Here is a 14,042-nt window from a genome sequence, read left to right as displayed (position 1 = left end):
TTTGTCTTTCTCCTCTGACTTATTTCACTTTGCATCAATTCCCTCAAAGTCCATCCTTGTTGCCACAGCTGGCAAGATTTTATCTTTTTTTTTTGATGGCTGAATAGTATGGAATTTTAATTTTTAATTGTGCTGAATACCCATAACAGAAAATTTACCAGCCAATTTTGAGTGTACAGTTCAGTGGTGTTAAAGTACGTTTACATTATTGTGCAACGAATCTCCAGAACTCTTTATGTCTTGCAAAACTGAAACTCTGCATCCAGTAAACATCATCTCCCAATTCCCTCCTCCTTCTAGCTCCTGGCAACTACCATTCTACTTTCTGTCTCTTTGAATTTGACTACTCTGGGTACCTCATATAGGTAGAATCATACAGTTTTTGTCCTTTTGTGACTGGCTTATATCACTTAGCATAATGTCATCAAGGTTCATCCATCACGTAACATGTGTCACAATTTCCTTCCTTTTTACGGCCAAATAATATTCCATTGAGTGTGCATACCACATTTTATTTATCCATTCTTCTGTCAATGGACACTTGGGTTGCTTCCACCTTGCTGTTGTGACTAATGCTGCTGTGAACACGGGTGTACAAATATCTGTTGGAGTCTCTGCTCTCAAATTCTTTTGGGTATATACCCAGAAGTGGAATTGCTGGATCATATGGTAATTCTGTTTCATTTTTTGAGGAACCACAGTACTGTTTTCCATAATGGCTACAACATTTTATATTCTCACCAACAGTGTACAAAAGTTTCAGTTTCTCTACATCCTTGCCAACACTTATTATTACTATTTTTTAATTTTGATAGTAGCCATCTTAGTGGGTGTGAGGTGATTTAACTTTTTTTTTACCATCTTTATTGGAGTATAATTGCTTAACAATGTTGTGTTAATTTCTGCTGTATAACAGAGTGAATCAGCTATATGTATACATATATCTAACTTAATCTTGTTGACCAAATTTAATAATACCCTTAGACTTAAAATGCAAATTAAAAAATTTAGCAGAATTTGTATTCTTTGTATTTGCCTAAAATATCTAAATTTAATACATTTTATTATAAAATTTCTTACTACATTATTTAATTATATGGGTTACATCATATTTATTGGTATTACATATTTATTACATTATTTATGTTGTCTTTCTCAGGGGTAACATAGGAAGGCAGTAGCTATAATTTAACATCTTTAGTTGACAAGAATTTGAAATGGATGAAAGATAGTGGGAGATAAGGTAGGTGAAGTGTGAGATTATAAAGAATCATTATCCAGCTGAGGACTTTGGACTTGACACTGTAGATAGCGAGGAAGCCATTTTTAGCAACAGTGAGACAGAGGAGGGAGTGGATACTATAGAGGACTGATATGAGAGAGATTTTAGGTAGTGTTAAATAGTGACAGAATTATGTTATATTAGATATGACAGTATAAAATTAAGGATAACACTTAGATTTAGGCCTTGGGCTGCTAGGTGTGTAAGGGGTTAGTTATATAGACAAATCTGGGTTCAAATCACTTGAATCTGCAACTAATTAACTATGTAAGCTTGGGCATATGTTATAATTTCTATAAACATCAGTTTCCTTGATATAATATAAATATAGTAGTTAATAATACCTAACATGGAGAGCAGGAGGAACGGGGGGTGCAGGGGTTGTCTGGTCCAGGATTGGGAATTGATGGAACCATGGGATTAATGAATTGGGGATGCTTTTTGGAGGGTTGTGGAAATCAGTGACCATGGGATCAGTCATGAGGTAGCAAAGGGAAGAAATGGATCCTGGGTAGCAGAGCACAAATAAATTGGGAAAATAGGAAGCAGTTAGTGATTCATCTGTCAACTTCAAATTCATATAGCTTTTACTGTTCATTTCTTTATTGTAAATAATAATCTTTGTAACTTAAGTTTATCCTTTTGAGTAAGAGGAATGTACTGTCTTGATCATTGGGAGTACTGAGCAGAAAACAGAGCAGAGATTAGTTTGCTTGTTGTTAAGAAAATGTCATATTTACCTGAGGAAGCTTAAAAATCTGTTAGATTGGAGAAGAGGAGCTTCCTGCAGATCAGGAAGAAGCAGATTACAAGGAGTCTTCCAAGTCGCCATGAACTCGTTGGGATGGGGTTGAACTGCGTTAGTGTATGACAGAGGTGGGAGTCACGCCTTGTTCCCCTGGTACTTGCATTATGAAGATGCCTACTACAGTTCAGTATTACTGTTGCATTAAGAAGCCCTCTAGGACTTCTTAGTGAGAGGATGAGAGGCCCGTGTACTGCAAAAAAAAAAAAGAAGACCTCCAGAAGTATTAGTCTAAAATACTGCTGATAGTAGCGCTGATTTTCTGTGAGCCCTAAAAGGTTGAGGGTCTCTTAAATGTGAAAAATATCTTGTCCATAGAAAAATATTCTTTATCAGTATTTCTTATACTAGTTCATTTTAATTATGAAACTAACATTTTTGTTTTGTGTTTTGTTTTTTTCAATAGGATGAAGAAAGTATTCCTATTATGTATAGGAATTTACCTGAATATAAGGAACTATTACAGTTTAAAAAGTTAAAAAAACAGAAACTTCAGCAAATGCAAGCTGAAAGTGGATTTGTGCAACATGTGGGCTTCAAGGTAAATTCTACTTAATTTTTCTATTCATTTAATTTTTAAAAGGATGATAAGATATATTTAAGGTGGTTTTCGGAGCTTTAAGCTCCACGACTTTCAAGCACACAGATAAAAGTAAGTTTAGCTCTTGTCCTGTTCATTTATACAAAGTAGTGTGCCACAGTTACTGGTGTCAAGAGATTTATGATTCAGTAAAGATAGAGAAGAAAAATATACAGGTATACTTTGAGGTAATATATGAGATGAGAAGTTTTTCTAGCTATTCCCCCACCCCAAATTTACTGAGATATAACTGACAAATAAAAACTGTACATATTTAAGGTGTACAAAAAATTTAAGATACAAAGAAAATTCACCTCGCGTAGTTATCTTTTATTTTTTTTTGAGATAAGAACACTTAACATCTGCTCTCTCAGCAAATTTCAAGTATGCAATGCAGTATTATTAACTATAATTACCGTGTTGTACATTAGACCTCCAGAACTTATTCATCTTATAACTGAAAGTTTGTACCCTTTGACCAATGACAACACGCCCACCACTACCTCCCTCCCGCCCCCCAGCCCCTGGCAACCCTCAGCAACCTCCATTCTAATTCTTTGCTTCTGTGAATTTAACTTTTTTGGATTCTACATTTAAGTGAGATCATATAGTATTTGTCTTTCTGTGTCTGATATACTTCACTTAGCATAATGTCCTTAGGTTTCATCCATGTTGTCACAAATGGCAGGATTTCCTTCTGTTTTATGACTGAATAATATTCCAGTGTGTGTGTGTGTGTGTGTGTGTGCGTGTGTGTGTGTATAGAGAAAGAGAGAGAACACATTTTCTTTATCCATTCATCCATAGAGCTATTTCTTTTGTTGTTGCTGTTGTTTATGGATCAGAAATTTCTTTTCCCCATTCAGAGTCAGTTATCTCTGCTGTTTTTTGAGGGGCTAGTAGAAATACATTTATTCATGCCACAAAATTTTGAAATATCCATTTATGTTCCAGGCACTTTGCTAAGTGCTAGGGATTCAGCAGTAAACAAGATGGACTCACATCCTTCCTTATTCTGTTTTCATCTCATAAGTGATTTAGAGAAGTTAAATGAATGAATTAGTTGAGTGTGACTAGCGTGCATACTGGAGAGTAGTGAGAGGCTATTTAGTTGCCTTGGAAATTTTGCTAAGGAGTTTAAATTCTTCTAAAATGTTGGAGAAACTTTGAAGGATTTTAAGCAGAGTAACATGAAATTTGCATTTTGGACAGATCATTCTATTTCCTTAAACAGTACAACCCTTAGGAAGGCAGTGGGTTTAGGTGGATAACTCTTAATCTCTGACTACAGTATTGTTAAATTCTTTAAATAATAATTTGTTCATGTATATTTTTTATGTAATTAAAAAAAATTAAGTGAAGGGGGAAAAAGATCATTCTGGCATTAGTATGGAGAATGGATAGGAAGAAAGCAAGGCTGAGGGCAGGGAGACTAGTTCGAGATTCTCTTCATTAATTTAGACAAAAGATGAGAATGTCCTGAACTTGACTGGTGGCTACAGAAATAGAGAGATTGACAGGTTTGAGAACACCTTAGACATCAGAACTGGCTATACTTGGTGGGATTGGAGGAAGTAAAATTGAGACCATGAACTACAGATTTGCTGGTAGTGGTACACATAAAAATACTGATGTGTGCTGTGACTTAATAAATTTAAAACAAAATTCTTACACCTCTGATCCTCTGGAGTGGCTATTAGCCAGACTATATTAAATGATTTTATTTTCTTGATCTTTCAGTGGTCCTGCTTCTCCATTTAGAGATTTTCCTAATTGACAGCTATGTCTTTCCAGGAAGAAACTCTCTCCACTTCTCATAATTTTGTTGTAAGACCCAGCTGTGGCTTGTTTGCCAGTCTGTCAGCCACTCTAGTTGGCCTGATGATCAAAGAAACTAGAAATGAGATTTACTTTGATTTCCAAGATTGCGCAGAACACATCGAGGGCTACCACACTGCCACAACACTGAGAAAGAGCTAAATTTGCCTTTTCTTCATGGGTGGGCATTGGTTATTAGGAGCCTTCAAGGCTTTGGAAAGTAACTCAGTACGATGAAAGTTCAGAGAGGATTTTGTGTTCACTTGGGTTTATGTTAGCTGTGGTAGCCTGTTTTAAATAGTTCTGTAACATATTTGGATAGTTTTAACTATGGTATTAAGTCAGTGGTTCTCAATCCCAGTCATTGTACACTGGTCTGAGGTAGCTTTCAAGTCAATAGCTACTAATAACCAAATGCCCAAGTTTGCCGATGATTTACTTAAGATTTTTAAAAATAAATTAAAGCATATTATGATGTTCCTCTCACCCATCTGTATTGTAGCTCAATCTTGAATGGATAGAGTTTCAGCTAGTTTGCTAGAAATTGTGCCTAACTTATAACCATTTTTTGTGTTATCCCACTATATGGTGCATGGGGAGAGAGGAGAGAATGTCTATGTGCACATTATGTGTTGCCCAGCAGGAATAAAGAAAGCTTGAGAACGATATAGTTTAATACTTTTTCTCTCTGAATCTTTAATAGTGTGATAACTGTGGCATAGAACCTATCCAGGGTGTTCGGTGGCACTGCCAGGATTGTCCTCCAGAAATGTCTTTGGATTTCTGTGATTCTTGTTCAGACTGGTAAGTGTTACCTTTCATTGTAAGTCTTAAATTTTGACAAGAGCTTCTCAGACACTAGTGAGTTTGATTTCTAAACTGCTTAGAAAATCACCACATTTAATGGGTTGAACTTTGCTATTCTAGACAATTAAGAAATACTCCTTAATGACACCATATCTCAAGTAACTTTCCATTAGAGATTTTGATAGATTAATGGATTTAAACAGGTAGAGCTGTGAGGAAGTTTGATAATATCTAGACCAAAATGCATCCAATGCCATGTAATGATGTGTTTGTGTGTGTGTGTGTGTTTTCTTTTCAGCCTTCATGAAACAGATATTCACAAGGAAGATCACCAACTAGAACCTGTTTATAGGTCAGAGACATTCTTAGACAGAGACTACTGTGTGTCCCAGGGCACCAGTTATAATTACCTTGACCCAAACTACTTTCCAGCAAACAGATGACATGGAAGAGAACATCGTATACTAGTCCTCTTCAACACATAGCAATGGTATCATTGTGAATTATGTGCACAGTTTGGAAAGATTCTCTACTTTCCCTGAAATGACACTCACAGCATGACAGCTTCCTGAGTGTTCTCGTCAACAGCTCTGCACCGTTGTTGCTCTAGATCACTGTTCAACAGCTGAACATTCCTGGTGAGCAAAAGGGTTTCCCTGGTGAAATTCTCACCACCACCTTAAAGCCTTTTAGGTGGTGATCTTAAATGGGTGAGATGGAAATGAGAGCACATATTAAAGAGAGAGTAAATTCCAAAGGTTTCAAAGAACTTGGTCATAACTATGCTAATGAGAAGACAAAGTATTTATATTAAAACAGTTTAGTAGCTTTCAGTTTTGTGAAAATAGTTTCCAGCACAGAAACTGACTTCCTTAGACAAAGTTTTAACCAATGATGGTGTTTGCTTCTAGGATATATACACTTTAAAAGAACTCACTGTCCCAGTGGTGGCCGCTGATGGCCTTTAGTAAATTGGAGCTGCTTAACCATATTGATGTCTAATTTCTTTTAACCACAATGAACTGTCCTTATTACCAACAGTGAAGCACTACAGGAGGCAACTGTGGCATTGCTTCCTTAACCAACTCATGGTGTGTGAATGTTATGAAATTGTCACTCAGATATATTTTTTACATGTAATGTTATATAAGATGATCATGTGATGTGTACAAACTATGGTGAAAAGTGCCAGTGGTAGTAACTGTGTAAAGTCTCTAATTCACAACATTAATTCCTTTAAAATACACAGCCTTCTGCCTCTGTATTTGGAGTTGTCAGTGCAACTCATTGAAGAAAACTGCCTAATAGAAAAATCATATATATGGTAATAATTTCCCTCTTTTGTAGTCTGCACAAGATCCATAAAAGATTGTATTTTTATTACTATTTAAACAAGTGATTAAATTTAGTCTGTGCAGTGAGCAAGAGTTCACATGCATTCTTTTATACTGCTGGATTTTGTTGTGCATCATTTAAAACATTTTGTATGTTTCTTCTTATCTGTGTATACAGTATGTTCTTGAATAATGTTCATTTGTCAGAAGAACTGTGAGAAATAAACTATGTGGATACTGTCTGTTTATATTATAGAATGCTTGTTGTGACTTCCTTCGGTTAGATTTTGGATTTTATTTTTACTAGTATTAAAACCAAAACAATTTTTTAAGGTTTTTTTTTTTTTTTTCCTTTACCTATCTGTCCCTTAAAAAAGAGTAAGGGCTATATGATGGAAAAGAAGGTAAACTTGAGAAGCTCTGTAAAAGATGGTAATGTTTTCACTCAGTGTGTGTGCTGAAACACTAAACTAGGTTAACAAAAAAGAATATGTACCATGGTTAAAGAAAAAGACAATTATTAATGTCCAGATGTGAAAACTAAACTTAGGTTGAAAACTTTTAACCTAACCATCATTCTTTCTGATGAAATAAGCCCCCCATGTGTTAAATAAGGGGTTTTTGAAAATCACTGTATTCCGTGGAAATTATTATTGACTACTGGAAAAGAAAATATAAATATTCTAAGATTGATTAAGTATACTGATGCAATTTTTAGAGTCTCCTGTTTTTTCCAATTTGAAATCAAGGGGACATTATTTACCAGTCCTCTTCAATACATTGCAGGGTACTGAAATCATACCCTGAATTTTTTTAATTGAGAAAAGTAATATAATTTTAACTATAGAAATATGAGAATTTTAAAGTAATATATTGATTAAAGAATACTGATGATTTTGATAAAATATATCACATCAGAAGAAAAGGAAATGGACTTGAGTTAGAGTTTTTGCTCTGGAATTATTAGTTGGGGCAAGAAGAGGGGAATCATTAACATTCTGGGCATTTGGCTATTAAACTACAAGTGAATATGCCAAAGATCTACCTTCAGCTTGTAGTAAAGTTGAAGTAGCACTTGATGGTAACTTCTGTAACTTCTATGTTTGCATAGAAGTAATACCAGTCAGTTTTGGAGAGCCATTCAGAGCCATTCAAAAATCCCATAAAGTATGAAGTATGCTTTGAAAGAGTGATACAATTGATATTTATATAAGAAGAATAGACAAAATAAATCCACTTAAATGTATTTTTTTAAGGACAAAGATTTTGAGAATTTTGAGTAACAAAGAGGATTATTTTCTGCTTGAGCAAAGATGTGTTTATTTTGCATTTTTCAGCTCCAAGCAAATAGTCCTCATGGCTTTAAAAGGGTAGTAGTAGTGGTAATGTGTTTTGTTGTTGTTTTAATGTGAGGACTGCAGGAATGCACAGGGCTCTCATTTGCAAGTAGGTCTTCCATCTCCTACACAGAAGCATTGGTTGTAAAAGACAACATAGACCTACTTGTTAAAGCATCACTTATTTAGTAGTATTCAGTAGGTCAGTTGTATTTCCTGAAATATTCTGCTCAAATTATTTGCTAAGAACTGAAGGAACTTTTAATGACACCTAAAACCACTGCTTTAATGTTTTTAGGCAGAGGGAATTTTGGTTGGTGTGTGATGTGTGCTAAGAATAATAGCAAACACGGATAGGGTGCTTGTTATGTGCCAAGCAAGCATACGGTAACGAATTTAATTCGTACAACCTATGAGGCAGGTTCATTTTTATCCTGTTTTCATATGAGGAAATCTAGCCAGAGAGGTTAAGTAACTTGCCCAAGGTCATATAGTTAGTAAAGTGGTGATGCTTAGATTTTAACCCAGACAGATTGCTTCAGAGTCAGCGTCTGAGCAAGAATATTCCCTTTGTGTCAGGGGTCTCAGAGATGGTGGAGGTGGATGTGTGCAGGAGTTGCTTTTCTGTCTTTTCTTCTGGTGTGGTATGCACCCTAGAGTACAAACGTGAGCACACGTCCAGGTTTATAGCTCAGAATAGAGCAGCATATCTGTGGATGGGGAAACCCATCGATCTGTGAAATCATCTGCCCCATGACGAATTAGGAAAACACATAATTTACATATTCTAATTTGACAGCAGACATGTGGTCATGAGGCTTTAGGTGAAGCTGGGACTGAAGACTTGGGTCTTCTGCCTCAGTTACGATTTGTTTCCATGCATATTTGGTGCCTCTCACTTAACCTAATAGTATGCTGTGTCCATTTTTCTCTCCTTTTCTCTTTCGTTTAAATTAAATTGCAGAACACAACAATTTACTGAGGTATGAGGAACATTTTTTTATGAAATTAAAAAAATAATATATGACATGTATTAAGGATAAATACTTTGCAAATTTCTATGTTAGTGATAAACATAAGAGTGGCATGCTATATAAACTGTACTTCTTACTGTGGATAACAAAGTTTGAAGGGCATTATTCTAGGTACACTGGGTAGATTGAAAGCCTCCAGATAATAAGTAGATTTTTACACAAGATTATGTCCTATTTAGGTTCTAAAGGTTTGTTTTTATTTCACATCTTGAAGAAAAATGGGCTTCTGTTTATATGATCCCAGGAAAAAAAAAAAAAAAAAAAACAACCTTTTCCCCTACAGTTCAAGTAGCTGATTAAATGGATTTTTGAACATGGTGTCACATTTAGCTCCATGAGGACAGAGACCATCCGTGTCTATCTTTATCCCTAGGGCCTGGCTCTTAGTAGACTCTCAATAAATATTTATTGGTAGTAGGACCAATGTTTTGGTTACATTTTTCTCTAGGAAGTTAGAGAAACCACCTATGTCTGAGTGTGTCTGTGAGTGCCTCTGTGGGACCCTTAGAGGGTTTGCCTCAGGAGATCTCCTTTACAGGGCTCTGGGAGGAATAAAGGATCATTACATCCTATTTTATCTGGAGGATGTGGTTCAAACCTGGGTGGCTGAGATTTTGGTTCTCTCTGGGACCCCATTTTCTGCCATGTTTTTAGAGTGATGTAATGTTAACTAGCATGGAAATTCTGGGTCCTAGTCTCAGTTGTGGAAGTGAGACCCTCAACAAATGTTGACAAAGAACTGCCTCTTATTGAGCACTGGGAACTAGTAAATGATCTACATGTATTATTAACCTGTTTAATCAGCACAGCACCTCTATGAGGTTGCTTACTATTGTGACCTCCATGGTACAGATGAGAAAACTAAGGTTCAGAGGATTTAAATGTTAGCTCTCCATAATGACTGCTATGTGTGGGACTGAGGATACAGAGCCTTGCCCTTCTGAAGCTTATATTCTAATGCCGAAGACCTGCAGTAAACAAGTAAATAAAAAATACTATGTAATTTTACGCAGACATAAATGCTGTGAAGAAAAATAATGCTTGAAAAAAAAAAAAGATGGACGGATCGGGACCAGCCTGCCATTTAGAGGGAATAATCAAAGAACACCTCAACAACAAGGGTAAAATTGAACAGAGACCTAAATGGAGTGAGGGAATTAGGCTTGTGGATAATCTGGAGGAAGAGGCAGGAGGAGAGCAAGGGCAAGGGCCCTGATCCAGTAGAGAGCTTAGCTTGTTCAGGCAACGTTAAGAGGGCCAGTGTAGCTTGAACCAAATGAGTAAGAGGCGAGTGGTAGTTGTTGAGGTGAGAGAGGGCAGAGGGCCAGATCAGGTGAGGCCTTGAATGTAGATCATTGTGAAGGAGTTTGGACTGTGTTCTGATGTCTTCTACATACAGACAAGGTCTTCTTCGAGGGGCAGAGGCCTCTAAGGTCCTTTCCTGCTTTAGTGACTTCAGTGATGTCATATCAAGCCATTCAAGTCAGTCAACCTGTTTTAACAGTTCTGTAGAAGACTTGCTTTGCACCTCTAGATACTCTTCTTCCGGGCAAAGCCATTTACCCCTGCTGATCTTTTTCAAGAGGGTGGCCAACTGCAGCCATAAAAGCCATGGCTGGGCTTGTCTGCTGCCCTGCTGTCTATCAAAGCTGTGGTGGGCATGGGCTGTTGACCAATATGTGGTATGTGTTTAAAGAATGTTAATTCCTACAAAGAGTCACTTTGTGTTTTCTGGCACAACTGATAATTTTCATCCTGTAACTCTCTTTTTCTGATTTGCTCAAATACTCCTTGTCCTCCCCTGTAGAGAGTGTTACAACTCGGGGTAGTAATGAAGTATTTGACAACTGTGTGAGTTGTAGGAACATGCCCCCTTTTGTTAATAGAGGCGTAATTGTAACCAAAGAAATTTAATTTCTTCTTTAGCAAACACTGACATTTCTGTTTAAGAATGACTGCTAGAGTAAAAGGAAATACCATGTATCATGAATTACACTGGAAGTTCTTTCTGTAATAGCTCAAAACTGGCCTATGGCCAAAATTAAAACCATATGAGCATATCATAAATCTCAACTCTTACTGTGTTTGCTTCTAATTCTGTTTGGAATAAGGCTTCAAATGCTTTCCAGAATGATGTGAGTTACAAATAAATAGAAAAAGAGTTATCCTGTGTTCCATTTACTTTATTTATACATATCCATTTCAAGAAAAAAAAAAAGATTTAAAAAATACAATTCTGTCCCAGAAATGGATCCTTATCTGCACAACCATTGAAGAAAAAAAATCATGCAAACGGAAACTATGGTCTTTTCTAGTGACTGAGTGGAAGATGCAGTTATTCCAGTAGAATATATAAGAAACTCTTATTTGGCAACTGATAGCACAGAAGAGAAACCAAACTTCACCGGTTTGATTTGAGGAAACACAATTTTACATACGGATAAAGGGTTTGCAAACCCCTGGAAAAGGCCTGTATGGAACAGATACAGCATTGGGATCTGTTAAACATGGTGTACTGACATGCCCTTTCCACCCAGGTCAGTTTTGTTACTATATTTCTTACTTGCTTGGTAACTAAATAGATAATCATTTAAAACCAAAGCCATAAGTTGACATTAGTCCAGTGAATGTGATAACAAACCACCGCATGCTTTTAAATTCTGTGTGGTCATTGGTTTTAACGTATAATTCCCCCAATGCACCACCAGGTATAGAAGAGACTAGGTTATTAGATAATTTATTCAATTTGTTCACTTAGCCAATACGACACTATTCCAAGTAGCCAGTATCATAGAAATGAATAGAGAAATGTTACCGGTGACTAGTCTAGATTTTGCTATCTTGGAAAAGCTATACAATTTCACATATAAAAAAGCTCATCACATTTTTTCAAATTTAATCAAATTTGTTATGAACAGTGGGTGGTCTCGTCAACCCAATCTCTTCAGCTCTGAGCTGGATGAGACTTGAGGAAACAGCGTCCAGAGGAAGAGGCCCAGGCCTGCCCCCCATCTTAAGGGCCTTAATCAGGTAACAAGAGATAAATCTTCAGAAGAGGAAGGAAGATGTGATGGGGCGTTAGGGATGCTAACTCCTCCCTATCTGCGAGAGTAGAACCGAATGATCAGACTCTAGTAAGTCCTGAAGGCACAACTGACACAGATGGGCACTGCACTGCTGTTCATGTACTAATTTAGCTCAGAGGTGATAAAAAAGTGTGCTGCTGTGAGTGCAGACAGCTGTCTGACTTAGGAAGAAAAGGTTGGATAATACCAAATACACCATGCATGATTTCCAGACACCTCTTGGGTCAAGCTGGGAAGCAAACAGCAATGTCAGGATTTGGGGGTGGGGGGCATACAAAAGGTTTAAATGGAAACATACAGTGTTATGGGATGAACTTTCAATATTTTTCTCTGTCTCCACTCTCCTTAACATACATGCATTTTTGCCTTCAGAAAATAGAGTCAATAGCTGTGCAGAGTTGAAGAAAAACTTCCTCTGGCGTCCCCTCTGCATTTATCTATGTTAAAAAGGAAAGAAAGAGAAAGTTAGTCTTAAGAAATGTTTGTAAATAAGGCCACTTTTAGTAATAAAAAGATTACCCGCTTATAAGTTGCTGTGCAAAATTTTAAAACACAGGACTCCAAAATCACAGAGAAAAGAGTAGTTGTTTAAAAACTAGGTGCCTAATTAAAAAAACAAGACACGACTACACACCTATTAAAATGGGCAAAATCTAAAACACGTCATCAAATACTGGTGAGGATGTGGAGCAACAGGAACTCTCATTCTTTGCTGATGGGAATGCAAAAGGGTACAGTCACTTGGGAAAAGAGTTCGGCAGTTTCTTACAAATTAAACATTCTTAGCATATGATCCAGCAGCCTGTGCTCTGGTACTTACCCAAAGGAGTAGAAAACGTATGTCCACACAAAATGCTGCACACATGTTTATAGGAGCTTTATTCATGATTGCCAAAACTTGGAAGCAACCGAGATGTCCTTAGGTGAGTGGATAAATAAACTGTGGTACATCCAAACAATGCGATATTATTTAGTGCTCAAAAGAAATGAGCTCTCAAGCCATGAAAAGACTTGGAGGAAACTTAAATGCATATTACTAAATGAAAGAAGCCAATCTCAAAAGGCTGCATACAATATGACATAATGGAAAAATGGCAAAACTGTGGAGACAGTAAAAAAGATCGAGAGCTGGGGGGAGAGAGAAATGAGTAGGTGGAATGCAGGATTTTTATGGTAGTGAAACTATTCTGTGTGATACTATAATGGTGGATACATGTCGCTATACATTTGTCAAAACCCATAGAACGTGCAACGCCAAGAGTGAACCCTAATGTAAACTATGGACTTTGAATGGTAATGATGTGTTGATGTAGGTTCATCAGTTATAACGAATGTGCTACTCCTGTGTGGGATATTTTTGTTCTGGGGGGTTTTTTTGGGGGGGGGCCACACCGCGCGGCTTACAGGATCTCTGTTCCCCGACCAGGGATTGAATCCAGGCCCCCTGCAGTGAAAGCTCGGAATCCTAACCGCTAGGCCACCGGGGAACTCCGTGTGGGGTGTTGATAGTGGGAGAGGTTGTGTGTGTTTTGGGACACGGGGAATATGAGAACTCTACTTTGTGCTCAAGTTTGTTGTGAACCTACAGCCTGTCTAACAACAACAGCAAGAGCTAGGTGCTTATTGAGGTAGATAAAGTATTGTTAAAAGTCACGGAAAGGCTTTGAGTTAGTTAAAATGAGACTTCTGAGTGTTCTGGAGTGTTTGGAGCAGGGTAGGAACAGGGCAGAGGCTGGGGGATGAGAAGGACGGGTGTGGAAAAGAAAGCAAAAGTTGAGACCTCAACTTGCAGGTGTGCTAAGCGCTAAGGGCAGAGCCCTCTTGGAGATTGTTGATACGCCAGGGCAAGGAGCCAACAACAAAGGAAGTAGGAGGGAGCTGATTTCCCGGGCATGAAAGCACCACCACCCCCTCCTCGCAACATTTCCTAACATTGTGCCAACCACTGAGATTTGTCCC

The 14,042-nt window shown here is 37.3% G+C and overlaps 2 protein-coding genes across 6 annotated transcripts in view; one reads left to right on the top strand and one right to left on the bottom strand.

The window, feature by feature from the left end:
- The window catches only part of ZZZ3 (zinc finger ZZ-type containing 3), a 112,674-nt gene extending 105,792 nt beyond the window's left edge, over window positions 1-6,882 (top strand). For all 5 annotated transcript variants that reach the window (XM_060089976.1, XM_060089977.1, XM_060089978.1 and 2 more), the window contains 3 exons: window positions 2,494-2,628; window positions 5,189-5,289; window positions 5,591-6,882. In XM_060089976.1, the coding sequence (XP_059945959.1) occupies window positions 2,494-2,628; window positions 5,189-5,289; window positions 5,591-5,735 (381 nt within the window). In that variant the 3' untranslated portion in view covers window positions 5,736-6,882. The remainder of the gene's footprint in view (window positions 1-2,493; window positions 2,629-5,188; window positions 5,290-5,590) is intronic.
- Window positions 6,883-12,451: 5,569 nt separating this feature from the next.
- Window positions 12,452-14,042, bottom strand: part of AK5 (adenylate kinase 5) — a 253,833-nt gene continuing 252,242 nt past the window's right edge. The window contains exon 14 of the mRNA XM_060084682.1: window positions 12,452-12,520. Within this exon, the coding sequence (XP_059940665.1) occupies window positions 12,452-12,520 (69 nt within the window). The remainder of the gene's footprint in view (window positions 12,521-14,042) is intronic.

Source organism: Mesoplodon densirostris, chromosome 2, assembly GCF_025265405.1.
Source record: "Mesoplodon densirostris isolate mMesDen1 chromosome 2, mMesDen1 primary haplotype, whole genome shotgun sequence".
NCBI classification, from domain to species: Eukaryota; Metazoa; Chordata; class Mammalia; order Artiodactyla; family Ziphiidae; genus Mesoplodon; species Mesoplodon densirostris.
Note: the sequence above shows the minus strand (reverse complement) of the source record. Positions and strands in the feature narration are given on the sequence as shown.